General features: G+C 45.6%; 1 protein-coding gene across 2 annotated transcripts in view; it reads right to left on the bottom strand.

The window, feature by feature from the left end:
- The window catches only part of BCAP29 (B cell receptor associated protein 29), a 687,731-nt gene that overhangs the window by 167,120 nt on the left and 494,829 nt on the right, over window positions 1-25,782 (bottom strand). The window contains exon 7 of one of the 2 annotated variants that reach the window (XM_069629146.1): window positions 7,471-7,622. The exons of the other annotated variant lie outside the window; for it this stretch is intronic. Coding sequence (XP_069485247.1) covers window positions 7,540-7,622 — 83 coding nt within the window. The 3' untranslated portion in view covers window positions 7,471-7,539. Of the gene's footprint in view, window positions 1-7,470; window positions 7,623-25,782 lie in introns of those variants that run through there. 2 annotated transcript variants of the gene reach the window in all.

Below are 25,782 nucleotides of genomic sequence, written 5' to 3'. Positions count from 1 at the left end.
GAATGGATTGTGTCCTCCAACGTATTCCACATCTTTGACAGACTCCCAAAGCAGTATCAGTGAATGAAGGAGGGAGAATAATTTAGAATATCCAATCAGATGGCAGAATAAAGCACTGCTTTGCCAAAGGCCATATCCTGACCATGGAGAGTATCCAGGGAGTAATGTTTGACAAAGGTGTGGCTGAAGACCACGTCGCTGCAGCACAAATATTCCTAATAGGAACTCCCTGCTGCAGGGCTGTGGATGTAACCACGTGCCTAGTGGAGTGAGCTCGTATCTCCTAAGGAGGGTCCTTGCCCGTCAATCTGTAACATTCAGTAATGGTGAGGATAATCCACCTGGACAAGGTCCGTTTGGTAACAGCCTGGCCCAATCGGTGTCCAGTGTACCCCACAAATTGTTGGTCATTCACTCTGACCTTGGACAGCCTAGAAATATAAAAGCTCAAAGCTCTTCTAGGGTCCAACCTATGGAGTCGCTCCTCTTCTTTTCCAGGATGAGGGGGAGGATAGAAAGCAGGAAGTACCACTTTCTGGCTCAAATGAAACTCAGACACTACCTTAGGTAGAAAGGATGGACGTACCCTCAGTACAACCCTATCCTTGTGGAACACAGTAAAGGGTGGCTTAGATGAAAGTGCCTGCAATTCACTCACTCTACGAGCAGATGGAACTGCAACCAAGAAAACCGTCTTGAAAGACAACAGTCTCAAAGGACAAGAGTGCAGAGGTTCAAACGGAGCACCCATCAGGAATTTCAAGACTAAATTCAGATCCCAAACCGGCATTTGAAAAGGGGACACCAGGAACACATTTGTGAGCCCGTTAATTGGGAAAATCAAAGGAATCTTAAAATAAGAACATTCCTCAGACGAGCGCTTGAAAATAGACACCGCCGCCAGGTAACCTTTAATTGTACCCACTTGAAGACCCCTGTGGGCCAAAGAATGCAAGAAAGAAAGAACCATCGGAATGGAACACTGAAAAAGATCAACACTGTTTCCCCTGTACCAGTTGCAAAAAGTATTCCAACGGTACAAGGATTTGATCGCCGGCCAAAAGCAACACCTGCATCATGTCATCCGGGGGGGTCGGGGAGAGGGTCCCAATCCTTATATCTCAACCATTCAGAAACCAAGCATGAAGGTTGAGAGTCTTGGCCTCTGGATGAAGAACCTGAACTGCCCCCCCACCCCTCGTGCGAGAGAAGGTCCTCTCTGTGGGGAAGATGGTGTGGAGGACAGATGGACATTTCTAGAAGGTCCGGGTACCATGCCCTCCTGGCACAATCCAGAGCAATGAGGATCAAGTGGGACCCGAATCTCTGCAACCTCCTTAGCACCTGAGGAATGACAGGGACTGGAGGAAATGCGTATAGAAGTGAGAACGACCAATCCACAACGAACACGTCCCCTAAGGCTCCTTTCGGATGAAATTCCCTTGAGGAAAATCTCTTGCACTTCTGTTTGTGACTGGTTCCAACCAGATCCACTTGAGGGGTTCCCCAAAGGGCAAAGATCTCCTGAAGGACTTCCTGAGCCAACTCCCACTCAAGGGAGACCGTGCTCTGCCTGCTCAGAGCATCCGCTGCCGCATTCTCCTCTCCGGATGAACTGCCGAGAGTGAGATTCTTTGCTGCATCGCCCAGAACCAGAGCTGCATCGCCTCTCTGCACAGCGGGAGTGACCTTCCCCCCCTTTTTTGTTGAGGTAATGCATGGCCACTGTGTTGTCCGTCATGATCAGGACACTCTTCCCCCGCACAGACGGCAGAAAAGCATTGAGGGCCAGCCTGATGGCCCTCAGCTCCAAAAGGTTTATGTGGAGTTTGGACTCCGACAGAGACTAACGACCGCTGGTGGTCAGCTCGTTGGCGTGAGCTCCCCATCCTGACAGGGAAGCCTCTATCACCACTGTCACCTCCGGCCACGGTTGCCAAAAAGGCTCACCTTTATCAGATTCCCTTCGCTGGCCCACCACAGAAGATCCTGCAAAACCGGGAGTGGACTCTGAATGGGATCTGGCATCTTGCCTGAGAATTGCGACCACTGCATCTTGAGAGCCCATTGAAGGGATCTCATTCGCAGTCTCGCCTCTGGGACCAGTAAAATGCAGGATGCCATGAGGCCGAGCAACCTTAAGAATTCGAAAGCCGGAAGACTCTGGGCATGTTGGAATTTCTTGACCATCTGTACAATGTGATGAGTCCTCACCTTGGGAGGCAAGCACTTCCCCAAGGATGTGTCCAACACAGCCCCTATGTACTGGAGCTGCTGGGAAGGTGTCATATGGGACGTCTTGAAATTGAGGGAGAAGCACTGGTTGTGAAGGGAGCGGCAGGTGAGGCTGAGATGATCCAAAACTTGTTCGGGAGAACGCACCCGGATCAGCCAGTCGTCCAGGTAGGGGTAGACGTGAACCCCACCCCTCCTGAGATACGCTGCCACCACAACCATTAGCTTGGTGAAGACCCGCGGGGCGGAGGTCAATCTGAATGGCAGGACCCGAAACTGAAAGTGCGAATTGCCAGCCGCAAACCTCAGGTATTTTCTGTGCTTTGGATGGATGGGCACATGAAAATAAGCATCCTGTAGGTCCAGAGATACCAACCAATCCTGAAGTCGACGGGCCTGAAGGACCTGAGAAAGAGTGACCATCTTGAACTTGTCCTTCCTGAGGAACTTGTTCAAGTGACGTAAGTCCAAGATGGGTCTCAGTCCTCCGTCTTTCTTGGGAATCAAAAAATATGGGGAATACCAGCCCTTGTTCCTCTCTGCTACAGGCACCGGTTCTATAGCGCCTTTCTCCAGCAGGGCCAAGATTTCCTGCACAAGGTGCGGATCCGGAAACTTCAAATAGAGATTCCCCGGTGGATTGTCATAAGGCTGCTTTAGGAAGGGAAGGCAGTAGCCGTGGGCTATCGTTTCCAGAACCCAGGCATCTGAAGTAATGGCTCGCCAGTCTTCTAGATGCTGAGACAGTCTTCCCCCAACCAGCAAACAATGGGACCTGGCCTCATAGCTGTTTTGGAGCGGCTGCGGCAGTGCCTGGAGGCAAAGGGGCAGCTGCCTGAGCAGCTTTGGCACCTCTTCCCCGTCCGCCACGGGTACTTTTACAGTAGCCCCTTTGATTAGTGGCTCCTTTCGCTCTACCAAAAGAGGAGTAGTAACGAAAGGAATACCCCCCTCCACTGCTGTCCCCTTGGATGAAAAGTCAGAGGTTGACATTCAGCAGCGCCCAAAGACTTAGCAGCTGCTTTGGAGGTCTGCAACCTCTAAAGGCTCTCGTCAGCCTTGTTGCCAAACAAATGCAAACCATCAAAGGGCATGTTGAGAAAATGGGGCTTGCACATCTGGAGCAAAACCCGACTTCCGCAACCACGCAAACCTGTGTATCAGGGTGCTCGCAGCCATGGACCGGCTAACACTATCAGCCGTGTCCAACCCAGACTGAAAGGATTCACACATGGCATCCTTGCCATCCTGCAGAAGAGCAAGGAACCCATCCCTTTCTTCCCCCTCGGGAATATGCTCAGCTGCTAGAGAGACACAATTCCACAGTGTGTGTGAAAACATTGCCACGGCACAGGTGGAGGTGACTGACTTCAGTGCCATACTCCCAGCTGAAAATACCTTGCGTGCCCAACCATCGAAGCACTTGTTGTCCCCATCAGGAGGGATGATAGGGTATGCAGCCTGCCTCAAGGTGGTCGTGATCGCCTGAACCACCAAACCCTCAGGAGTGGGGTGAGTGGATAGGTAGCCAGGGTCGCTACTGGATGTGTGTTACTTCTTAGTTAACGACTTGTTGACCGCCGGAAGAGACTCCGGGGACTGCCAAGTAGCAGCCACCCTTTTCTGTAATGCCAAATGAAAAGGGAACACTGGGTCAGTGGATGGACCCTAATCTAAAAGATCAGTCAGGTTATCCTGATTGAATCCAACCTGAGGACCGGACCACCCTAAGTACTCTGTAATCCTCAACATCAACTTCCTGTAGGAGGATTCAGCATGAGCCCCAGGCTCTGGCCTACCAAACTCCATCTCTGGAGAAGCGCCAAGGCCACTGGCGTCATGCAGAGACTGACACAGATCTACTAACTAACTGTCCTCAGAAAAGACCATGTCAGGAGCCTCAGGTGCTACACCAGGATTATCAAGGGCTCCAACTCCACCTCAGACCTCTCCACATCCTCATAAACGTCCAGCAGAGAATGAAAAAAACTCCTTCCTAGGGACAGGAGTGGTCTTGGAGATAAGGACAGGCCTCACCGTCTTAGACAGAGCCTTTCTTGGAGGATCTACAGTCACAGGTCTTCCAATTGCAAATTCCGGCCATTTCGCCCCAATGGCATTGTCGACATTGACAAGGGCGCAGACAGCTCCGAGGGCTGGCCCGAAGGCAAAGCCCCAACACCCTCACTCAACGGACACAGCGCCGACGTGGTCCACGCATCCTCGAGCCCTTTATAGACTTCTGTGATTTTGTTGGGGACGAAGACCACGATCTAGATCTGGCACGTCTCTGGCGTTCCACCAGAGTCTTGCCTGAACGGGACCTCGACGGTTCCCGATGATTATCGCGCCGACTGCCCAGGCCAGAGGGCGCGCGAGCATCAGACCGAGACCATTCCCTGCCGGCTTCCATCGAAGGCGTGGACAGAACTGTACCCTGGGATTGAAAAATCACCAGCATTTGCTACCTGAATGCCTCCCATTCCTCTGGAGTAGAGGTTTAAGTGGGGCAACCCACTTTCCTCGCGGAGCCATCATCCGACGAGGACGGGGAAGCGTACGGTGACGCCGCTCCCGGGAGTGCCTAGATGAGGAGGACGAGAAGCGGGAACCACTCCGGAACCAAGAGCCCCAGGATTCATTCCGACAGGGAGAGTCCCCCCCTCAAATCGTCGGCAGAAATACCAGTAGATTTTTTTGTTTTACGAGGTTTGGAAACCTGACCTACCTGCAACTTCCCCTTACGCTCCTGCAAGGCCTTGGCAGTTAACGACTGGCACTTTCAGCAGTTTTCAGTATCATGACTTTCGCCCAGACACCACAAGTAGATGCATTGCAGGTCCGTGATAGATATTTTGGACTTACAGTTCCGGCATGTCTTAAACCCAGACCGTGGAGTCGGAGGGGTAGAAGACGAAGACATTTTCTTCGAAGAATATAACACGAGGCGTGCCGAGTTCTCGAAGCAAGCACGTTTTAAAAAAAAAAACAGAACTGAGGCTACAGGCGCAGTGCGTCCTATTTATAACATCCGGTGATGTCACCCTCGACGGGGGCCGTCGAAGGACATTGACCCGACGCCACCGACGTAGGATGCCCTCTGCCGAAAAAATTTCTGAAGCAGCACAGCTCTGGACATTACATGTCAAAGATGTGGAATACGTTGGAGGACACAATCCATTTGAAAGATTATGTAACGTGGTTTGCTTCCAAGGCATTGCTATAAATAAAGTATTATTTAAGCACATAAAATGCAAAGCAAAACCTTACTAAATATCTAGATCAACTAAACCTGGGAAGATGTGTTCAGTTAATTAAATTGTCCACATCCCAGGGTTCAACCAGTTAACCAAGTGTGTGATCCTGGGCAAATTATTTAATCGCACTGTGTTTTAGCTACAGCTCTATAAGTGATTCTGATTCACTTCATAGCTTCTGTTAATGTCATGCTATTATTAAAAAAAGGCTAATGACTATAGAGTTGCTCCATATATAATAATAGTGCAATTTCAGTATTTTGCACCACAAAGTTATTTGACCCTTGGCTTACTTATGGCAACTTATTCTAAAGTCACTTCCATGATGCCTCCTCATATCAAAGACTGATGATGCTCCCTGCAATGTCCTTTTCTGTGAAGTCACTTCTGTTGGGCAATCCATATGCAAATTAGGAGGTTTTCATGTATTTTGCCTCAGAACACCTGGACACAGCTTTAATAGATGAGTGTCCTGCATCTGTAATGATCCTGCAATTTGTGTTGTTGTGTGTTAAAATGCCATCTGCCACTAATGTTACCAAAAAAGTGGTTTGGGGCACGGGTGGGCGGTTTGGGGGCGCAAATGAGACCATATGGAATTGCACGCACTGAATTTGGGGGGAAATTGGCAGGACTTTTTTGTGGCTCGTACGCCCTCCCCACCCCTCTTGCAATGCTGGATACTCCCCTGATGACTACTATTCCCTTCAGCTAAGGAGTCTTTGTGAATATAGCAGCCAGTACAGTACAATACTCCAATATTGAGAATCTGGTGTGAATTCAGCAAAATCCGAACTGCAGCAAGAGTACCTCTAGCTCACAGGTTTCCTTCTTGACTTCATAAAATGGCACAGAGGAAGGGATGCAGGAACCGGAAGGAATGAGGGGGCGTTCCCCAGGCTTTCAAGCCCGTGGAGACTGGACGAGGAATGATCCACCTCACTTCCCTGAGTAAATGATGTTTGGTATAAAGGCTTGCACGGTTTTCTGTAATCAACTGCTATCCAAAAGAGACGGTTAAACTGCAAGAGCCTGTAGACATTGAAATGTAAAGGCTATCCCATCTGCTGCCCTGCCAATTAGAAGATATTCGACATGGGCGGTTGGAGTTTGCTAATTGACCCGTTTACACTTTCATGTTTAATTTCTGTTTTCAAATGAAGCTGGTAAGAATCTCCCACATGCTGCCCATTTTATGCCTAGGTGAGAATGGTGTGATAACGTGGAACCATGGCCTAGAGCAGTGGCTGTGCCATCATGAGTAAAAGAAAAAGCACCCGCTGGAAACAGACATGTGTTTACAATTGTCATTAAAGGAATAGTGCGCTTAAAAATATTATTGTCCCGAGGGTTCGGGCATGTGTTTTTAAGTTTATGTTGATTGATCGTACAAACATTTCCTATGTACCTTACTGTAGTTTTCCTCTTTTTTACACATGCTAAAATAGGCAGCAGGGCGTGGCCATCTTGTGATAATCTTATTCGTTGCTGCATCGCCCAAGCTGGACTGCCCAGGCAGCACTAAATCATATCCCCCGCCCCTGAGGCTGACATCACCAAACCTAGTGATATTCTCCGCCTATCTCCATGACGTTACTGGGAAGCGTAGCCAAACGCGCCCAGTCATCACCTACGTGTTAACGTAGGTTGACGCAGAACCCGGAATATCAACACACATCATCCCACAACACAGTGCATCCCAATTTTGAATACAAAACTATACTTTTAAAGGAAATAGCAAAACTGTACAATTTGTAAAGTACTTTTATTTCACAATAAATGCTCCGAGAACATCCGGTGATTGCCATATTCAAGCAAATGGGTAATTTTTTTCTTTGTTCTCGATCCACAAATGTTTATCGTGAGTCACACAGTGTTCCTTTTGGGTAAGAAGCGCATTGGACGCACCGTGAATCGCAAGGCTTGGGACTCCGCTTGGCACTAGGCCACTGTAAACGATGTCAGGTTGCTACTCATTGTTGGTACCGCATAAGGGCATATCGGCCCGTGGCAATCGTCCCAAAAAGCGTCATTGGGATCCAGCCATTCAAGTGTATCTGCAGCTGCTGGTTAAAAAACCTGTCAGTTGGTATCTGGAATCGATGACAATCGCACAAAGGCAGGATTTAGCTGTTTGAAAAACATAACAGAAATGTGTCTCATTAGCCGATCTTTATTACAATTTATAATTTTACCCATTAATTCGGCCCGTGTTAAAACTAATGATGAACACTGACGTGAAACAATGGGAACACAGAGAAAACAACGTTGAAAATAGTCTACAATTTGCTCCAGAGGTTAGTACTATGGAGTATGTTCAGCTCGAAATGGGATGCGGATGCGGAAGCTGATGCTACAATTCGAAGAACAGATAGATGGCATTTTAATTAAATATTAGCGTTGAACCTGGAGGAACCCAGTGGTGGACTACATGCATCTCGATGCTGAACTGCTCATGTGCCCGGGACAAAGACAAGTACACACAAAGGTTGTATTTGCGTGTCATTGCAATATACCATAAAGTACTAGCCAGTACAATGTAAGCCAGCAATAACGGTCGGCTAATGATAAGTTGACTCGTTGGTCTATAAATTCGTCAAAAGTAAAACTTACATAATATTCGGCATTTCCATTCTACTCCGTTCAGATCAACAATTTTTCACAAAATGAAATCACATGTTCCTTTGTCCAGTTTTGGAATGGTGAACTTTATATTTGACGGTATTACACCCCTCCCTTCATTCATTCATTCCTTTCAGAATCATCCCTTTCTCTCAAGGTCGAAAAACAATTGAACCTTATACTGTGTGCGATGCGTGGGCTTGCTCAGCTCGCAAGCAAAAATTCAAAGCTGCTGACCTTCACTCACAATGGGAGCCAATAGCCCTTCAGACCACAGTGGCATTAGAAATATTTTTGAAAAACATATGAATTGTTTGCTGCCATCCACCAATGGGGCGCAAAATTTTTAGTGTTTTACTTGTTTCCTCTGCAGAACTTCGCACTGTCCCAGCGACTCCCACAGCCAGCCCACACTACCTGTCAGCTCAGCCCGTCTCCTGTTCACACAGCAAATCACGTAAATATCTTTCGCAAGGAGCAAGTCTACGAGAATGTCCGAGCAAGCCCTGCTTCAACCCCCTCCTGCCAGGCCGCGGTCCCCTGAACCCATGACCGCAGTTACATATTAGAGGCCTATAAATTGCACACGTGTGTTTGTACTATCCCACTTTGGGTCACTAGCGAGGTGAGGCGTGTGGGGGTCTTGCCCCTCAGGTAACCAGCGGGGGTGGGGATTGATAGCTGACAGGTCTGGCACATCAGAGCTAGAAAGGGGGTGGAGTGACGCATGTTAGTTTAGGACAGAATATACTGTGACTGGGCTCTTGTTTTATTGGGAGGCACTCTGTGGTGGTCAGCAAGGAAGGGTCACACCTCTGGTACATGAAAAGAATAGCTTTGGAGGGGCACAAGGTTGAACAAGCAGTCATTTTCCAGCAGGGGGGACGAGAGGTGCAGGAGAACATTTGTTGAGATTGATGAACTACAAGTCATGGTTTGGCCCTGACACACACAGGACAGTGATCTCAGAGGAAGAATTAAATTAATACATTCTTTGTTCGCAACATCTTGTCTCGGCGCATCCATGAGAAAGGGACTAGGGAGGAACAGGCGAAGGAGGAAAAATGGAGGGTGCTGTCAGTGCTCGCTGTTCGCGGCGCTGCTGACGGGGAGGGGAAACTTCGCAATGCCAGAATGTGGCCTAGTCCAAAGTTAGAGTCGAGGGTACACAAAATGGAGTCCAAGTGTGTCTAGAAATAGCCCCACCTCTGCTTATGTCAGGGCCTTCTTCCCCATGGCTGCAGAAGGGCAAAGAAGGCGTCCCCCAAGAGTGCAAGAGCAGGGTGTCACTTACGCATGTAATGTATGGGGTTCTGGGGGCTCAACCGACCCACTCCTTCCTTACATTAGCAACGACCCCAACATGTGCCCCCATGAATATATTGGTCAGAGTGCAGCTATTTCTCACCAACAACCCACTTTGATGTGCTGTTTTACTAACAGTCAGTAGTTCTTGCGTGCCGAGTATCTTATCTAGCCTAGGTTGCATCCCTTTTGTGGGACGAGTAGTTATTCAGCTATCTGGGCAAATGTTTGGTAAGGCAACTGCAGAAACCCAAACTTGCTTTCATGCTGTTATCCATCTGGCCCTCCCACGATCAGTGAAGGTCCCACAGTAACTCGCCGAAACTGGGAAGTGTGAAAGCACAGTGTTACATTGTATGGCATTCGTAAAAATGGTACTTGTTTAAAAAAAAATGGACAAAGAGGATAGATTTCAAAAGACAAATTGGATGCTTAATTTGGACACTTTATATAAACATTGTTGATCAAAAAAACAGATGGTAATCATTTGTACCTGGAAGTGAACTGTTGCACGAGCTCTGCTTTAGGTGGACAGGGTAAATTTATGTGTCCTTGGAACAAAATCGCACGCGATTCCGTGAGTATGTATGTCCAAGACAGTCATAATAAGATCTTTCACAAAATCGAATTCCATTTCCTCGTATATTGGTTTCACCAACCATTTATTGCTTCTTTTCGTAAAGGCCATTGTGTAGCAAAGCATCCCAAACTTTACCACAGTCCTCGATTGTTCACATCCCACATTCTCGTTATGCGCTAATACCGCTAGTAATGTCCTATATTGCATCCCGTCTATCCCGAAATGCAATCTCTTGGGCCTGTATTTTAGGCACATATTGTGGAACACCGCCAAATCTCCCATGTGACAGAATTCTGTGAGTCCCTTCAGATCTCTTGATAGAGTTTTATCAAACACAATCTTCTCAAGAGCTTTGTGTGGAGGTGAATATGGAATCAACCATTTCTTCTTCCGTTCCTGCTCCAGCAACAAAGGGCCATGTGCACATTGGTGGAAATGTTGGTTTTCTGTCCAAAAGTGGACATTGGAACAGTGGTGCATTAGTGACTGCCATTTTTCTAATAGAATTTCCACAGACCCAAGTTTTGGAGCTCCATCAAAGATGGTTGCTGAAAGACTGGGACCACTGTAAAATATTTTCAGAACCTTTTTTTTCCTGTAGTTGAGAATTTTTTATTGATTGATTTGACAACGTGCTATACATCAAATTGATGGCGAATATTGGGAAACTGCTCTCTCATTGTCTTGGCTATTGAAACGTGTCTGTCCGTGGCTAGGAGGTCGATTTGTATTCCCCTCAATAGGAGATATTCAAGGGATTTTATAAAGCCAAGTTTCTCCATGGCCACTGAGGATTTACATTCGGACACCTGCACGACCACCAAACTCACAATTTGTTTAGCTTCCATGTCCTGAAAGTGGTATGTGCAGTACTTTGCTGAAAATCCGGGGCTGTCACACTGTCCATCGCCAGCTAGCCTGAACCGTTTTTCGGAGAATGTACTTTGAATAGACATTTGTTCAATTTTCCAAGCTTCACTAATAGCAGGGAATAGATATTGACGTTGATATTTGTAGTACTGTGTTTTAGAAAGGAACTGTAGTCCCACAAATTGGCAGAAAATGGACAATTTACTGAAACTAGAGCCACTAAAAAGTAAAGTAGCTGCACACAGTAGATTTCCAGCTGGCAGTTTCCCCAGCATCGGTTGAGCGGACCATGAAAATATTGCATGGAGCATTTCATAGGTGGCTTGTATTTTGAGGTTACTGCCTTGAGATACACGAGTCACATTCACCAATGGCTTCCCGCATACTTTCCCTCACACTAGATGCACACATTTCAGCATCATTATAATCTCCATCAAGCAGCTGTCGAATACAATGGATTTGGGCTCCTTTATTAGACTATCATCCTGCATGAATGTTGTTTCTGACCCAACTGTGGTCGACATATCAGCCCAACTGGACAAACTGTAGTGGAGATCTTTGTCTAGTTCCTCAGTCAATTGTGTTGATGCTTAAGTATCTGGTATTTCAGCTTCTGTTGCGTGAACACGAATCGGAGAAAACCTCAATGTCGATTGTTTTTTGGGTGGCCCTTTTTTGGAAGGTGTCGATTGTGTCAAGTGGTCTGCGTCTAATTCTAAAGCATCTTCATTACATTCAGTTTAATCTTCATCTGGTGGAACTCTCGCATTGTAGCAATGGCCCAACAACACTTTGCTGGCTTTGCCGGTCACATTCAATTCATGTTCTGGCCATTGGGCAAAAGCATTTTGAGTCTGCTTATTGATTTGTCCACACTGCGCCTCAAATAATAGTTGCTCCATGGTCAAATCAATTTCGCAAACAGCATCTCTGATTTCTGTAGCTGTCTGTGTCTGCATAGTTCGTACTCCATCGGGCAACTAGAAGACAGGTTGAAAAACACGTTCAATGTAAATCCAACATACAGTATATGGCAATTTAGATTTTAAAAAAAGCATGTTCTGAAGGCACCAGCACAAAACACTGTTTGAAAATTAAATTGTAAATTACTGTAGCTTTCTTGGTTTTCTCCGAAACCTTCTTCTTTACTGTAACAACTGCACCAGATAGCTGGTCCACCGACTCGGATCCATGTGCCTCCTCTTCTGTATCCCGATCTTGTATACATCCCTAGAAAAGAGTATCCATTAAAAATAAGTCATTCGTATTTGAAATCAAATTATTCCATCGCACACATGGCTTACACAGATACCCTTTTACAGCGTGCACGTCACTTAGTCAAAATATACATTTCGAATTTCACCTGACTGATGGCTAGTTTACTCAATGAAAGATGACTGTCCGAAACCCACTGATTGAAATGTTGCACAGAAGCAATTTGCAAAAGATGCTTGTTTATAATAATGTAAATGTCTAATGGTATCAGATCTAAGACCAACTTTCTTTCATTCGAGGGAACGGTCAGTACGCACACCTCTGGCTCTATATCAGCTCCGAAGGATGATGTAATTGTAGTCAAAGTACCAGCATCACCTTGTAAAACAGTACTTGTTTTAGTATGGATGAAAGAAAGTGAAATTGAACACACACAATGTGATGCAGACAATGGTACATATCAATAAAAACCCATAAATGAAACATTATGTAAACAAACAACGGGATACGTAAATTTAATCATATTATCTCAAATTCCATCCATAAAACTTTTCCGGAACTGAATAGCTAAATAAAACTATCTAATGCGCGCTCGAAGTTGTTGTTGACTCTAGGAAAGACATGGATGCAGAATCTTGCTCCTTCATATTCAGTGCATTGACATGGAGTTGTAAAGGGAAAATTAGATTTGATTTAGAAATGCTAACCTAAAAAATTGACATGTAAAGCAACCGATTACGAAAAGATTATGCTAATTTCCAAGGGCACTATAGCATAGTTATCTGTGCCCATAAATCGTTTTCTATGATGCTCCTAAAACCAAGGACAGATGTTTAGCAAAATGGGGTTCAGTTATAAAGCAATACAATCTCGTAAATATGAAAAGTATTATAAGGGACATTTACACCTTAAACATCAATCCGTCCATGTAGTTACCTGTTCAGTACTCCAAGGCCTACAGCTAAATCAGGAACCGTGACTCACCTGAGGCTGTGTGCATGAATAGCATCGGAATTGCATTTGGAAGCAAATTATGAGACGTTCTGAGTCTTTGTGTACTGCGATTGGTCGTACATATTCGTGGCAAAGTGCAGGCTGCAGATGCGGAATCTATCACCCCACGACTTCATGGGCTCTACTTTCAAGCTCTTCCAGCACAAATCTGCAATATCTGACCCATTCTCTTATTAGATCTATATTCCTCGGGAATACATGCATTGTAGTGCCTTTAGGTTTGTTATGGGTCTTGGAGCGGTCCCCGTAAACCGTACATGCAGGCATTGTTGGAAATTCTGTAAAAAAAAGGTCAACATTATAAGAAAATTACTTTGCATAAAAGCGTGAGAAAGATGGAATTATATCATACATTTTTCTATGCAATCTATGATTTGGTCACCGAAGCAAAACCTGTGTAGCGTAGCCGACTGTATTATAGGATAACTTTCATACACAATTCATTGATGTGACGCAAATCGTAACATGTTACTCGTCCCTTGAATGTACTATCGTGCATCAATAGGAAACATGCTTATAGACACGGTCCGCGAAGGATGCAATTTGATCCCAATTGACACTGATGACAATTGCTATAGATCGATAACATAACAAATTAAACTCAAGTCAATGGCAATGAGATGAATGAACATTACACTACTGGGTATGTTCATTCGAAATAGATAGAAATTTAAAGATCAAGGAGATATGATTAGGTGACCTGCCCTACCTTGACAAACAAACCATTAGATTCAGCAAGCAGGGTAGTTAGTGGCAGGAGAACAGGGAGATGTTCACATGTAGCATGATGATGACTGACTCGTAGTGGCCACAGAAGTTCTCAGGTAGCACGTTCACGAGTTGAATTGCAGTGCTCAAAGATGTTCTCATGATAAATATCAAGTGGTTTACAAAGAATTAGAAAAGTGGGTGTGTATGTGAATGAATGACGTGTATATGGCATGGTCTTATGTGGATTGCAGGGGTGCGGCCTGCTTCAAGGGGAGCCTGCCTGGAGACATGGGGTTTGGCCAGGCCATGTGTAGAATGGCCACTGCGCGTAAGATACCTTTGAAGTGTACATGGTGTTTGGCACCTTGGCGTTCCCACCCCTGCCAGCCCCCATTGGGTGGGCACATCCAGAGGTGCTAACAGCCATTGATTATGGAGGGGCCTGGGGTGTGCAGGAAAGGGCCGGAACACTGCTGAATGGAGACATACTTATGTGGATTGCAGGGGCGCGGCCTGCTTCAAGGGGAGCCTGCCTGGAGACACAGGGTCTGGCTAGGCCATGTGTAGAATGACCACTCCGCTCAAGATACCTTTGAAGTGTACATGGTGTTTGGCACCTTAGCCGTTCCCACCGCTGACAGCTCCCTTTGGCAGCGCACATCCACTGGTGCCAACTTCCTTTGATAATGGAGGGGGTATGGATGGGCATGAGGCGTGCAGGAAAGGGCCGGAACACTGCTGAATTGAGGCACACTTGATTCACTGAACAACTGAAACAACCATTGATAAAAGTTCTGTTGCGTTTTATTTTGTTGCTGATTTTGATGGCACAAATGTACTACACATTAAAAACTTCTGGTTGCAGCACAGTGTGGGAAAATCCCCTGTACTGACCGCTGTCACTGGGGAAAGATTCTCTAATGGCACCAACGACACAGGCGGGTATTATTCGTCGAACACGGTGTCCAAGCCTCCCATGAAGCCACCATGTAAACAAACAATAAGCCACCAGCTTGTACCACTGGTGAAAGAGAAAGATACAAACTGTTTTTAAATGAACAAGATAAGTGTATTAAACCTTAGTTGACAATGACAAATATTGTATCCAATAGCACTGTTGCCAGCACAAATGTTACTTAGATACTGTACAATATTGAACGACCATGCATTCCATTACATTTGGGACACAAAGAAATATTGCTTCATGGCTGTACATGAAATAAACATAAGGAGACCACTATGATTTCCCCAAACTGCGAGTGATGTATAGAATTGCAAGACTTCATTTGTTTGGCATTGATAGATCAAAGTTACGACAATATAGGAGACAACCATGCAATGGTAGTGGCCTAAGTGACATCACAACTAGAGTACACTTACTCATTACTTGGATTGCGAGGGCGAACTGTTGCTCGAAGTTCGTGCATAAGAACCATCATAATCCTCAACACGGAAAGTGTGAGGCAGGTTGCCCTGAAGTCTGGCAGCTCGGTAACGCATTGCGGTCGTGTCTTGCCTTCCAATATGTAGGACAAGCATCCAGAGTTTTATGGGCAGCAGCAGTTCTCCTCCTGGGTTGGCATTAGCCTGCACCCATTGCAGGTGCACCAGGTGGAAACGCCGTCCATGCGACCAGGCTCAGGTTCTTGATCTGTTAAAACTTCCTCCCAACTGTCGTCCAAAGCCCCATCGTTTGCGCATCTTTCTCTTTCGAGTAGTCCCACCTCGGAATACTCCGTCTCGTACTGGTAGGGCTGCACTGTTGCCATTATGGGGCAAAAAAAAAAAACATTGACAGTAATGGTACTAGTATCTCTTTGCACAGGCTACGAGCAACGAAGGTAGCTGAACAGAGCACAGAAACGAGGCACAGAATACTAAAAAAAAGACAGTGAAACGATTGGAAAGGCAATCTGATGTTGTCTGTTGAGAAGCGGTCTGTTTATACTTATTGAGGAAAGAGGTGTCCTGCCATTTCAATGGAGACATGTCATTAGCTGAAGCGCAGAGAATGTTGACACGAGACGTGCATTGGCGTTGTGAAATGGGCGGTACGCGTCTAGTGATCTCAGCTTGAGGGCCGGGGAATATGATTTAGTGCCACCATGGCAGTCCACCTTAGGCGATGCGGCAACGGATAAGATTATCACAAGATGGCTGCACCTTGCTGCCTGTTTTTGCATGTGTTAAAAAGAGGAAAACTACAGTAAGGTGCAAAGGAAATGTTTGTATGATCGATCAACGTATGCTTAAAAACACATGCCTGAATCCTCGGCACAATAATATTTTTGAGCGCACTATTAACTTGAAGATTACACACTATGTGAATGAACAGCAATCGTAATTATGTCTGTAATAATGGCATACATTCTTTTCCTCCCAATAAATATAGCAATACACACAGGGTCTTGAAGGCCGACAGAAATATTCCCATTTTGTTCGGGTTCAGGTGGGATGTGTCACTAGCAAATCCCCTAGCCTTAGATGTGTATAATTGCATGTGTAGAACACTTCAGTAGCATGATAGATGTGTCAATAATAACAAATGGGCACATACGAGTACACTTTCTAAATGTGTCCTTAAACAACACAGCGAGGATATCACTTCTATCACTGGTCAATTAATAAAAACTGCAACCAGGCTGGTGCAAAAGGTTTTAACAAATAAGGAAGCAGATCTACACAACCCAGGGTTTCACCTTATGAAAGGGAACAGAGGCAGTGGTTTATTTTGGCTGCATTCCTAATACGTATGCCAGACTCCACTGTGCCACCTATTAACTGCTTTTGGCAGTGCACTCCCATGCATCCAATGTTGGTGCCAAAGTGTACAACGCTGTCTAGTCAAGGCTTGCAGTAGTGCCTAACCCGGCTGGTGCACAAGCCTGGGAAATTTAAAGAAGCTCAGATTCATAGTCCTGTGTTTCACCTGGACAAAGGTTACACAAGTGTAGCTTGTCTGCAGGTACCATACTTGTGCAAGACTGCACAGCAGCACATAGTAACCATGTGTAGTACTTGACAGCTGTACGCATGCATTCATGCCAGATTGCATAATACAACTAATTAATGGACTACAATACTGTCACCTCGTACCAATTACGAGTGCCTGGCCCACACTACTGCACAACGACATGGCACAGATTACAATGGTGGCTTACTAAGGGACAACAGAAGGGCCCTCTTACCAAATTTATGTCAGTGGTTAGACATGCATCATAAGCAGCATGCTCGCTTTACAAAACACAAAGCAGAAAAAATATGAAGGCAGTACATAGGTCGAAAAATAAAGAAGCACAGATTCATAGCGCAGTGCTTTACCTGGACAAACATGACACAAGGGCCCAATGGCTCAGGGGCACAACTACACTGAAATGTGAGGAGTCTGGAGAAGAAGAGGGGAAGCTGGACAAAGTATACGCTAAATAGATATAAACAAATAAGTGTGACAAACTGCAATGTTTCTAAACTGAAAAAGGTTGTCACCTGTTGTTATTGGGTGGACTGTTGGTCAAGGTGTGATAACAACAACCACCTGAAAAGTCCTTCTACCATCCACCCTGACAACACATCTCATCGCACAACTCCGGAACTGAAACACCACAACAAAGGTTACACAATGGAATGTACACCGCCCGAAGATACGCTAAATCTTCCAAAACACCACATTAAACCACCACAGATACACCAACACAACTTCCCACACTTCTTAAAACACCTCCCTGACAAACAACACAGAAAACCACACAAACAGTTTATATTAGAGGTCCACAGCACACATTTACCACTGCTCCAGGGAACTAAAAAATAATCAAAAACTCAAACACCACAAAGAGCCCTATCTTTTCAGATCTACACACATCAACATTGCAACAAAGAAACCTCGCCCTGCTCATGCGTTAGTACCTTACTCCATCTCTTGCAGGCCCTGAAGGCCCAAGAAACTGTGAAAATGGCTATACACGACTGAAAACCATATCATAGGGCAAAAAAAAGAGAATTTCATTAATTGTCCTGTGGTGCATGAACTGTGGATAGCCCAAGCAACTTCAGTGACTGGCAGCAACAGGATGAGGACATTAATGTAGTCTCTGCAGCAGTCCGCTATACTAGAATTTCTGTTGCATTGACTGGCTGGTGAGACTATATATCTGCCTGCCAAATCAAGTGATATGGCACTGAGGGAGGGCGAGTGCCCGGAGCCACTGACAACTGAGCATGAGAAAACGCCATCAAATCTGTTCTACTGTCTCAGTGTCTTTTTTCAAATAGTGTGAAATTAATCACCTCTAAGGACTCCAATTTTTGCAATTAAGTCACAAATCAAAACCCAAACTTTGGTTAAGCAGTAAAGCCAGAACTTTAACACACACTGCAATTTAGAAGGGACTTGACCGCATACCTTCTAAGCGCTACTTGTCTTTCAAGGACCACAATAATACGGTTTTATAGAGTTCACTTGTAAAATACGCAAATCACACAGTAAAGCAATCTCACAATAAGTAATTCCTTGCATGTTTAGCCAAATGAATATCATTACAGCTTTATTTTAAATACCCAGAATGTAAAATAATGAAAGCAGGAAAAATCTCCTGTTTTACACTAATGCACTTTCATCACTTTAAGACACACTGTGAGAAACTTGAGCGTCTTCTCACTCCCACTCCCCCTGGAAACTCTTTTCAGGTGGCATGGGAAAGGCCATAGCTTTTGCATCCTGACCCTGGGGTGGAGAAGCGAGGGAGGACAAGCTGGGTGGAGGGTCCTTGGGTATTGGGAGTGGGATGCCCACAGGTGAGACATGATGACCAACCTATCCCACCACCAACCTTTATAGGCTACTGTAAAACAGCTCCCCTAATTTCTCCACATTTGATCTCTGGCAGTACTGGGATCAGGAAGGGGCGACTAAAAGTAATGAACACTCAAACTTCATTTCACCACTTTGGTACTGGGACGAGGAAGATGTGTGCAGAGGGCACTTAGGGACAGGCATGTCCCTTCAACTATGGACAGGTAAGTTCAATTATGAGTCCACACCTGCAACCTGTCAAGGGGTTGCAGGTATATACAGGGAGAGCCGTGAAACAGCAGAGAGAGCAACAGGGAGACCTATATGGGAGAGACCAGCAGGGGACTCGTGATGTGAGGAGGCAGCCGTGGTGGGGCCTGCGAGGAACCAGGACGCCGGCCAATCCCTCAAGAACCTCTGGAGCCCAAGTCAAGTCAAGGCTACAACAGGTGTGGGGTCCTCAGTGTTGGGAAGCATGTTGCTGAAAGAAGAAGGGACGCTGTCCGCGTCCGTGCCGGGGCAAGCAGAGTCACCGGCGTGTGCAGGCAAACACCTGGGGTGCGTTCGGGCTCACAGAGTATGGCCCGCTGACCAGAGAAGCAGAACAAAGGCAGCAGAAGCTGCTGGAGAGGACGCCGAGAACCGGTGAGTGTTGAGGTCACTCGAAGCCGGAGTGCCTGGAGAAGGTAACAAACTGCCGTATAGTGCTTATTGAATACCCAAAAGAAGAAAAACTCGAAGCAGAGCTCAAATATGCATATTGAACACTGAACTGAATGAAAACTCGAAATAAAGCTAAAATATGCATACTGAATACCTAACTGAATGAAAACTTGAAACAATGCTGAATTATATATATATATTGAATACCGAACTGAATGAAAACTGGAAATAAAACCAAGTTATATATATTGAATATGCACAACGCTAAAAATGAATGAAAGACAAAAGGGAAACTGCCCAATTGAAAGCAACCAACATAAAAGAGCGCAAGTGTGAAAGAGTGTAACAGGAAGGTGGGGCATGAACCAGACCACCACAACACAGTGAATATTCTGAATGGGTAAAGTGCTGCAAGGCCAAAGACTGGCAAAGAGGTGTGTAAATACATAATGGCAAAGATAAAAGGCTGACAATGAGAAGAAAGAAGAGTGTGAACCTTTATATAAAGCCAAGAGGCCGACAAAGAGAAGCCAAGTGAAGGTGAATTTGGACACAGGGATGAATACAGAAGAACCTGTGTGGGCCGAAGAGCCTAGGAATCCTGGTATGGTGACCTGTGATGGGTAGACCCTGTGGTCTGACAACTGTGCCTAGACCAGGGAGCCCTGAAGTGTGAAAGCCAAAGACATTGTGAAATATACCAAGAAGGAGCAATATAAGTAAGCTTGTGATGCAAACCAGAAGGAGGGTCAAGTTGGCCTGGATTTGTGTTGAACTTTAAAAGACTGAAACAAATATCAGTTATGATATGATAGGTATAACGCGCTTAATAGCCAGAGTTTTCTAAGCATGGACCCGGGGATCGAACCTGTGTTGCTCGTGTCGTCTTGCTTCCAAGGCGAGCACGTTGCCCCTGAGCTATGCTTTTGAGCCACTTGTTGCATTGAAGTGTTGGGGAAGAGAACCCTGAGACCTGAGGAATTACATACCCTGTCTTGAGGCTGAAGCCTCAAGACCTTTTTCTTTTGAACTGCGTTGCTTGGAACTTGCGGAAGGGATCCCCAAGGATTGTGCGGAACTGTATTGCCTTGAACTGGAGAAAGGTAATCTTGAGACTTTTGTGGAACTTTTTTGAACTTGGGGAAAGGGAGGCTAAGAGCTGGGAGAAGCTCAGTCTTCGTGTTGAACACCATTTCTTTGATTATTGACATCTCTACACGTTATTTAGCTTTAGTTGTGAGGGCAATGATACGTTTTGGGGACAAACAGACATTTAAGTTGAACTACTTGAATCGGATTTTCCTTAGTTCTGTTCAGGTAGCCTCCTGACATTTCATTTAATAAACCATTTTGTTTTGAACTTTGAATCTGTTGTCTGTGTCTTGCTTCATGATGCCTTCACAGCACACCAAAATAAATGTTGTAACACTGTCACCTGGGTAGAGAGATTGTTACAAAGTTCCAGCATGCTCTTATGCATGATGTAAAGAACATTTAACTATATGAAAGCAAACCTTTATTTTGTATGTCAAGCTTATAGACATCACAGACATGAACTCATGTTTAAAAGGGATCTTTATTGTGTTACTCACTTTTTTCTTGCAAGCAAACAGATATGATATTTACCTGGAACTGTGTGGGTTCTTTCATTTGGAAATGGCCCATCACAGTGCTAATTGACTATACATACATGCATAAGAAAGATGATGCTGATAACAAAAATAAATGTGTTACAAAGATAATTTGCGAAGCCGTTTAAAAGGTGCTGGCAGCACAGCCCATGGCACGGTTTTCATCTGAATTCTGTCCTGCCCATGACAGCTGTGAAGGTGGGAGGGTCCTTCAGCAATCGCCCAGAATTTCAGCGGTGTGGGGGAGGGGGATTAATGTGCGCTAAAGCCCAATTTTTCCAATGGTGCCCACTTTTCACCATGGCTAGTAGTGAACATTTGTAGGCATATGTTAGTGTGAGATTGCATAGTGCCAACAATTAATAGCCTTAGGTGTAGGAACCATGTGCCTCCTGTGCATCACTTGCTGGTGCCTGGCTCCTCAGTATTGCGCAATGCCATGGAGCATAGATTAGAATGGTGAAATACCCACACAAATCAGAATAGCCCTGCTAAAAATGTGCTAGTCTTTAGCCATGCATCATGGAGCAGCCTGCTCTCTTTCCAATACAATAAGAATACAAATAAATCCAAAACGTGAAAAGAATAAATCCACTAGGCAGAGTAGACGACTAAGGAGCTCTCACAGACAACATTCTTACACAGTAGCCCTGTCTCTCACAAAACAGTTGATCCTATGCACTCACTGTTTTGCTAATTTTTCACTGGGATTGCCAGCTCCTCCTCTGTGTTCAGGTGTCCCTCTTTAACTTTATCATTTGTTCTAGCCTTGGGTGAAGGGAGTTGTGAGGAGCCAGGAATGAGACTAGGACACAAGAGAGTCAGGGTTTTGGTCAAAGACTTTTACAAAAATAAAAGGTGGTGTAGAAACGCATCTCTGTCCATGCTCTAAGAGGTCGTTTCCCCAACTAAAACCAAAGCTAAGGGTCTGACAATGTCAGAATGTCCAAAGCAAAACCATCCTGTGTCCAAAGTACTATTCTGGCCCTCACATTCCAAACAAATTAACTCTAAGGTGAAAAGGGCAATCTCTTTGGCCTTGAGTGGTTTATAAATGTTCAAAAAGGAAAATGCGTAACTCCAACACAAAAGCTCCAGAAGGATAGAGTTCCTTGTTCCAGAGGGTGGTTCCCTTCCACTGGATTGCTCTTACTCCATTGTATATAAAAAATATCAGCTCTCTGAGTTTCTCTTGATCCACAACACAACTGATACACAAATAAACTTGGCTCTTTATCTTGTTAGGATACTTGGCGTACTCTCCTACCAGGATTTCACTCCTTTTTGTGATGCATTTCCTATACACTGTTCAGCTTGTCTTTGCTTGGTATACTCTCCTGCCAGGGCTTTCTTATATATATATATATATTATATATTCCTTGCAGATTTAATTTGCCTGGTATACTCTCCTGCCAGGGTTTTTCTCATGTGGGCTCTACGCACACTTCCAAACTTGATGTTCTCTTATGTTTGCTTTATCTATTATTGCATTTGCCTGGTATACTATCTTGCCAAGGCTTTTCATATATGTGTATTGCACAAACTCACAAACTTGAAAGTCTCTTACTTTTGTTCCGTTCTCCCTTCTAAAAGAAATGCTCATTTGCTCTTTCACTTTCATGTGCTTCATTAATAATTATTTGGGTTTGGCTTGCTGCCAACATGCCCCGGTGTCCCCGCCTCCCTTGGGTGGACTCACCGGCTCTTGCTGGCGTACTCTATTTCTCCTGCGGAAAGTTGGTGGTGGTAGTTCAGCGTTTCCTTCCGTTCCTCAGCGCCTCTGCCTCTCGTGGTTCCTGATGGGCTCTTCTGCTTTGTTTCGGGCTTGGGTTAGGCAAACTGTGCCACTCAACACCTGCAAACGTCCAGGAGCTGTCCCCCGGCTTCTGTGCGGTTGGTTCCACAGAGCTCTGTCCAGCCCCACACAGCATCAGAGAGGAGCAACATTCTCCCACCAGCAGCACGCCTCTCAGCTGCTTTGCATGTTTACATTTCTCAGCTGCAGGTATGAGCTCTCACCAACTAGAGTGCAGCTTGTGCTCTTGTCCTTCTTTGCTCTGTATTACTCGGCTCATCTTCCTTATCCCAGTATTCTTGTAGTTATGGGAATGGAAGTCCATTCTTGAGGAATTGCATGTCAAATCTGAGTAAGTGTTCTTATTGATCTTTAAGGGCAAGTCAGTTCTGGATGACTTTTTTGGTAGAGTCTGCAAAGGTGTTTTCATGAGTCGTAAAGGGCAAGTTAGATTTTGACGGTTAAACTATAGATCTTGTGAAAAGGACTTACCCTTTATGAAAAACCAGAGGGTGTTTCACAACCTAGTCCCCAGGGATACCATACTCAGGTGGCCAGGGAAAGGCCTTCACTTTTGGATCCTGACCCTGGAGGTGGACGAACAAGTCCTCGGGTATTGGGGGAGAAGTGCCCGATGGTGAGACATGGTATCCCCTTTTTCCACAACCCATCTAACCCCTATCCCCGTTTATCCTATGGGAAACTGCAGCTCCCATAATTCCTCCCCACTTCACATTGACAACACTACCAAACCGAGGAAGATGAGGAACGAGACCAGGAAGATTAAGGGGGTCATTACGAGTTTGGAGGTAGTCATGGCGCTATTAGCGCCATGGCTGCCTCCAAAACCGAGTCCGGGTCCGGTGTCACTGAATGGGGACTTACCGGGACATTCCAACCTATGCGGAACCGGTAAGTCCCCATTGGGTAAACCATTCCCCATTCCCATTGAGCCCCCAGAGGGCTCAATGGGAATGGGGAAGGCGCTAATTACAGGCCTGCAAATTGCAGGCCTGTTATTAGCTCCAAGGTCCCTTAACGGGTCCCGCAAAGAACGGCTGGTCAGACCAGCCGTTCCTGCTGGGACCAGCTAAGGGACCTCGGAATATGGCGGCAGGGGGTTAACGGCACCACCATCCTTAAAGGTGCCGTTAAGCCCCTACCGCCATACTCGTAATGACCCCCTAAGTCTACTGACTTTCACTGGCTCTGCCCCTTTAATGAGACCAGGCAGAGTCAGGCACGTAATCCTAACTATACACACCTGCCACCTGTTAACACACACTGTCAGGATTAAAAGTGGCACCCACAAGCACACTCTGAGCGAAGCTGGGTACGAGAAGGAGCAGCTATTTTGGGGAAGATGCGACCCAGGCTATGGAAGTTGGAAGCCAAGGGCTGATCGTCAGTGGCGAAGAACGAGAGAGAGCCAGGCGAAAATTCAACACTTTCGGAAAGCCGTAAGCGTTCTGTAAGAAAGACACAAATGACCACAGTTCAAGGGTGTTTATTGAAATTTGACAAAGGTGTGATAAACACTTATCTAACCCTAAAACTAAAGACGGCAGCAAGCTACGACCATCAAATAATAAAGCAGTCCTAGTGGAGTCTCGTCAAAATAAAAAGAGCCTATTCTAAAAAAAAATATTGCCAATCCTTACCATTAATTACAAATAGTGTGGAATAATGTTCATGAAAAATAAAGAATTATTCACAAAATAAGAAAGGATGTTCAGGCCGTTGGCCTCCCTTCACAATGTTTTCAGCACAGGACAAGGCGGTTCCCTTGAGCATAGCACACTCTCTGGTTTCCCTGGCATGAGGGCACAATTCCATTACCAACATCAGGGCCTTCTGTGTCCAAGTCTCTTAAGTTATCAAAGTCTCTCGATTCAGAGGGCCTGATGCATCAAAACAAACGAAAAGTTCCCTTGCAAATACTCAAGCCATGTGAGGCACTCTTCAACCTGGATCCCCTCAGCCGGCCTCAGATCCTCTTCTCCAATGCTCATAGAATATCTTATCTCGGGTGACTCACGGTTCCCCCCCAGATCTCCCTCTTCCGGCCTCAGATCCCTTTTACAGCCGGGCTCAGACCAATTTCAGCAATATCTTTTCTCGGGTTACTCACAGTTCAACCTGGATCCGTCTCAGCTGGGCACCGATCCTTTTACACAATTAATCTCCCTCAGCCGGGCTCAGACAAATTGGAGTTCGTATTAGCTATCGAAGACTTTTAAACGTGCACAGGTTTTTAGCTTGACCCATTGCAGGACCACTTCGATTTCACAGTTCAACATTTTTACATTCTCAGTTGGATACCTAGCTTAGACCTTCGAATGAGCACCCACGTGGTGCCAGACCACACTGTATATGGTATCTATCTTGGTTTCAAAAGTTCAGTCACTCCTTGGATATTCAATTATGTTCACTTCATTCATCACATACGCCTCGCACTCTTCTTTGCAGATTTCTTCATACAATGTTGCCGCTCACAACCTTGGTTCTAACATAGACCAGTCTGCTATCAGTCTCCCTGACTCACTGGCTGTGCTGACTTTACTGGCGCTGCTTTGTTGTAGGAGCCAAGGACAGTACCACGGCGGCAATCACTCCTCCCCGCCTTGCCTATCGATGCGGGAGGGCCCCGTGTACCTTCAACAAAGACTGCACCTTTCTTCAGATTTAATTCCTGGTCTTGAAAGTTGCGGTTCTTCTCCAAAAAGGTCAAGGGCACTTCCCTCCTTGCAGCCTTCTCTGGTCATGGCGTGTATTTAACTGCCATCTCTGAACTGCTGCTTCCTTGTGTGTTTTGCCTTCCACAGAGTGTGCTTTCATGCTCTGCCTTTTATTTTGTGGGAAAGTGTGATGGAAGTCAGGTGTGTGTAATTATCAGTAATTGCCTGACCCTTGTGTTGGGCCATTTCAGGTATACGGATCAGGTGTTAGTCCTTTTTCTCTCACAGTGAGCTGTCCGTGAGGAAGGGTTTGTGTCAGGAAAGTTGAGGGGTTGAGTTCTTAAGTATTCTACCTCGTAGGATGGGAAAAGGTGTTAGAGGACAGGGGATACCGCGTCTCACTGTCTGGTGTCC

Source organism: Ambystoma mexicanum, chromosome 12, assembly GCF_040938575.1.
Source record: "Ambystoma mexicanum isolate Mex_15411 chromosome 12, UKY_AmexF1_1, whole genome shotgun sequence".
Lineage (NCBI taxonomy): Eukaryota > Metazoa > Chordata > Amphibia > Caudata > Ambystomatidae > Ambystoma > Ambystoma mexicanum.
This window is presented reverse-complemented; position numbering and strand designations above follow the sequence as displayed.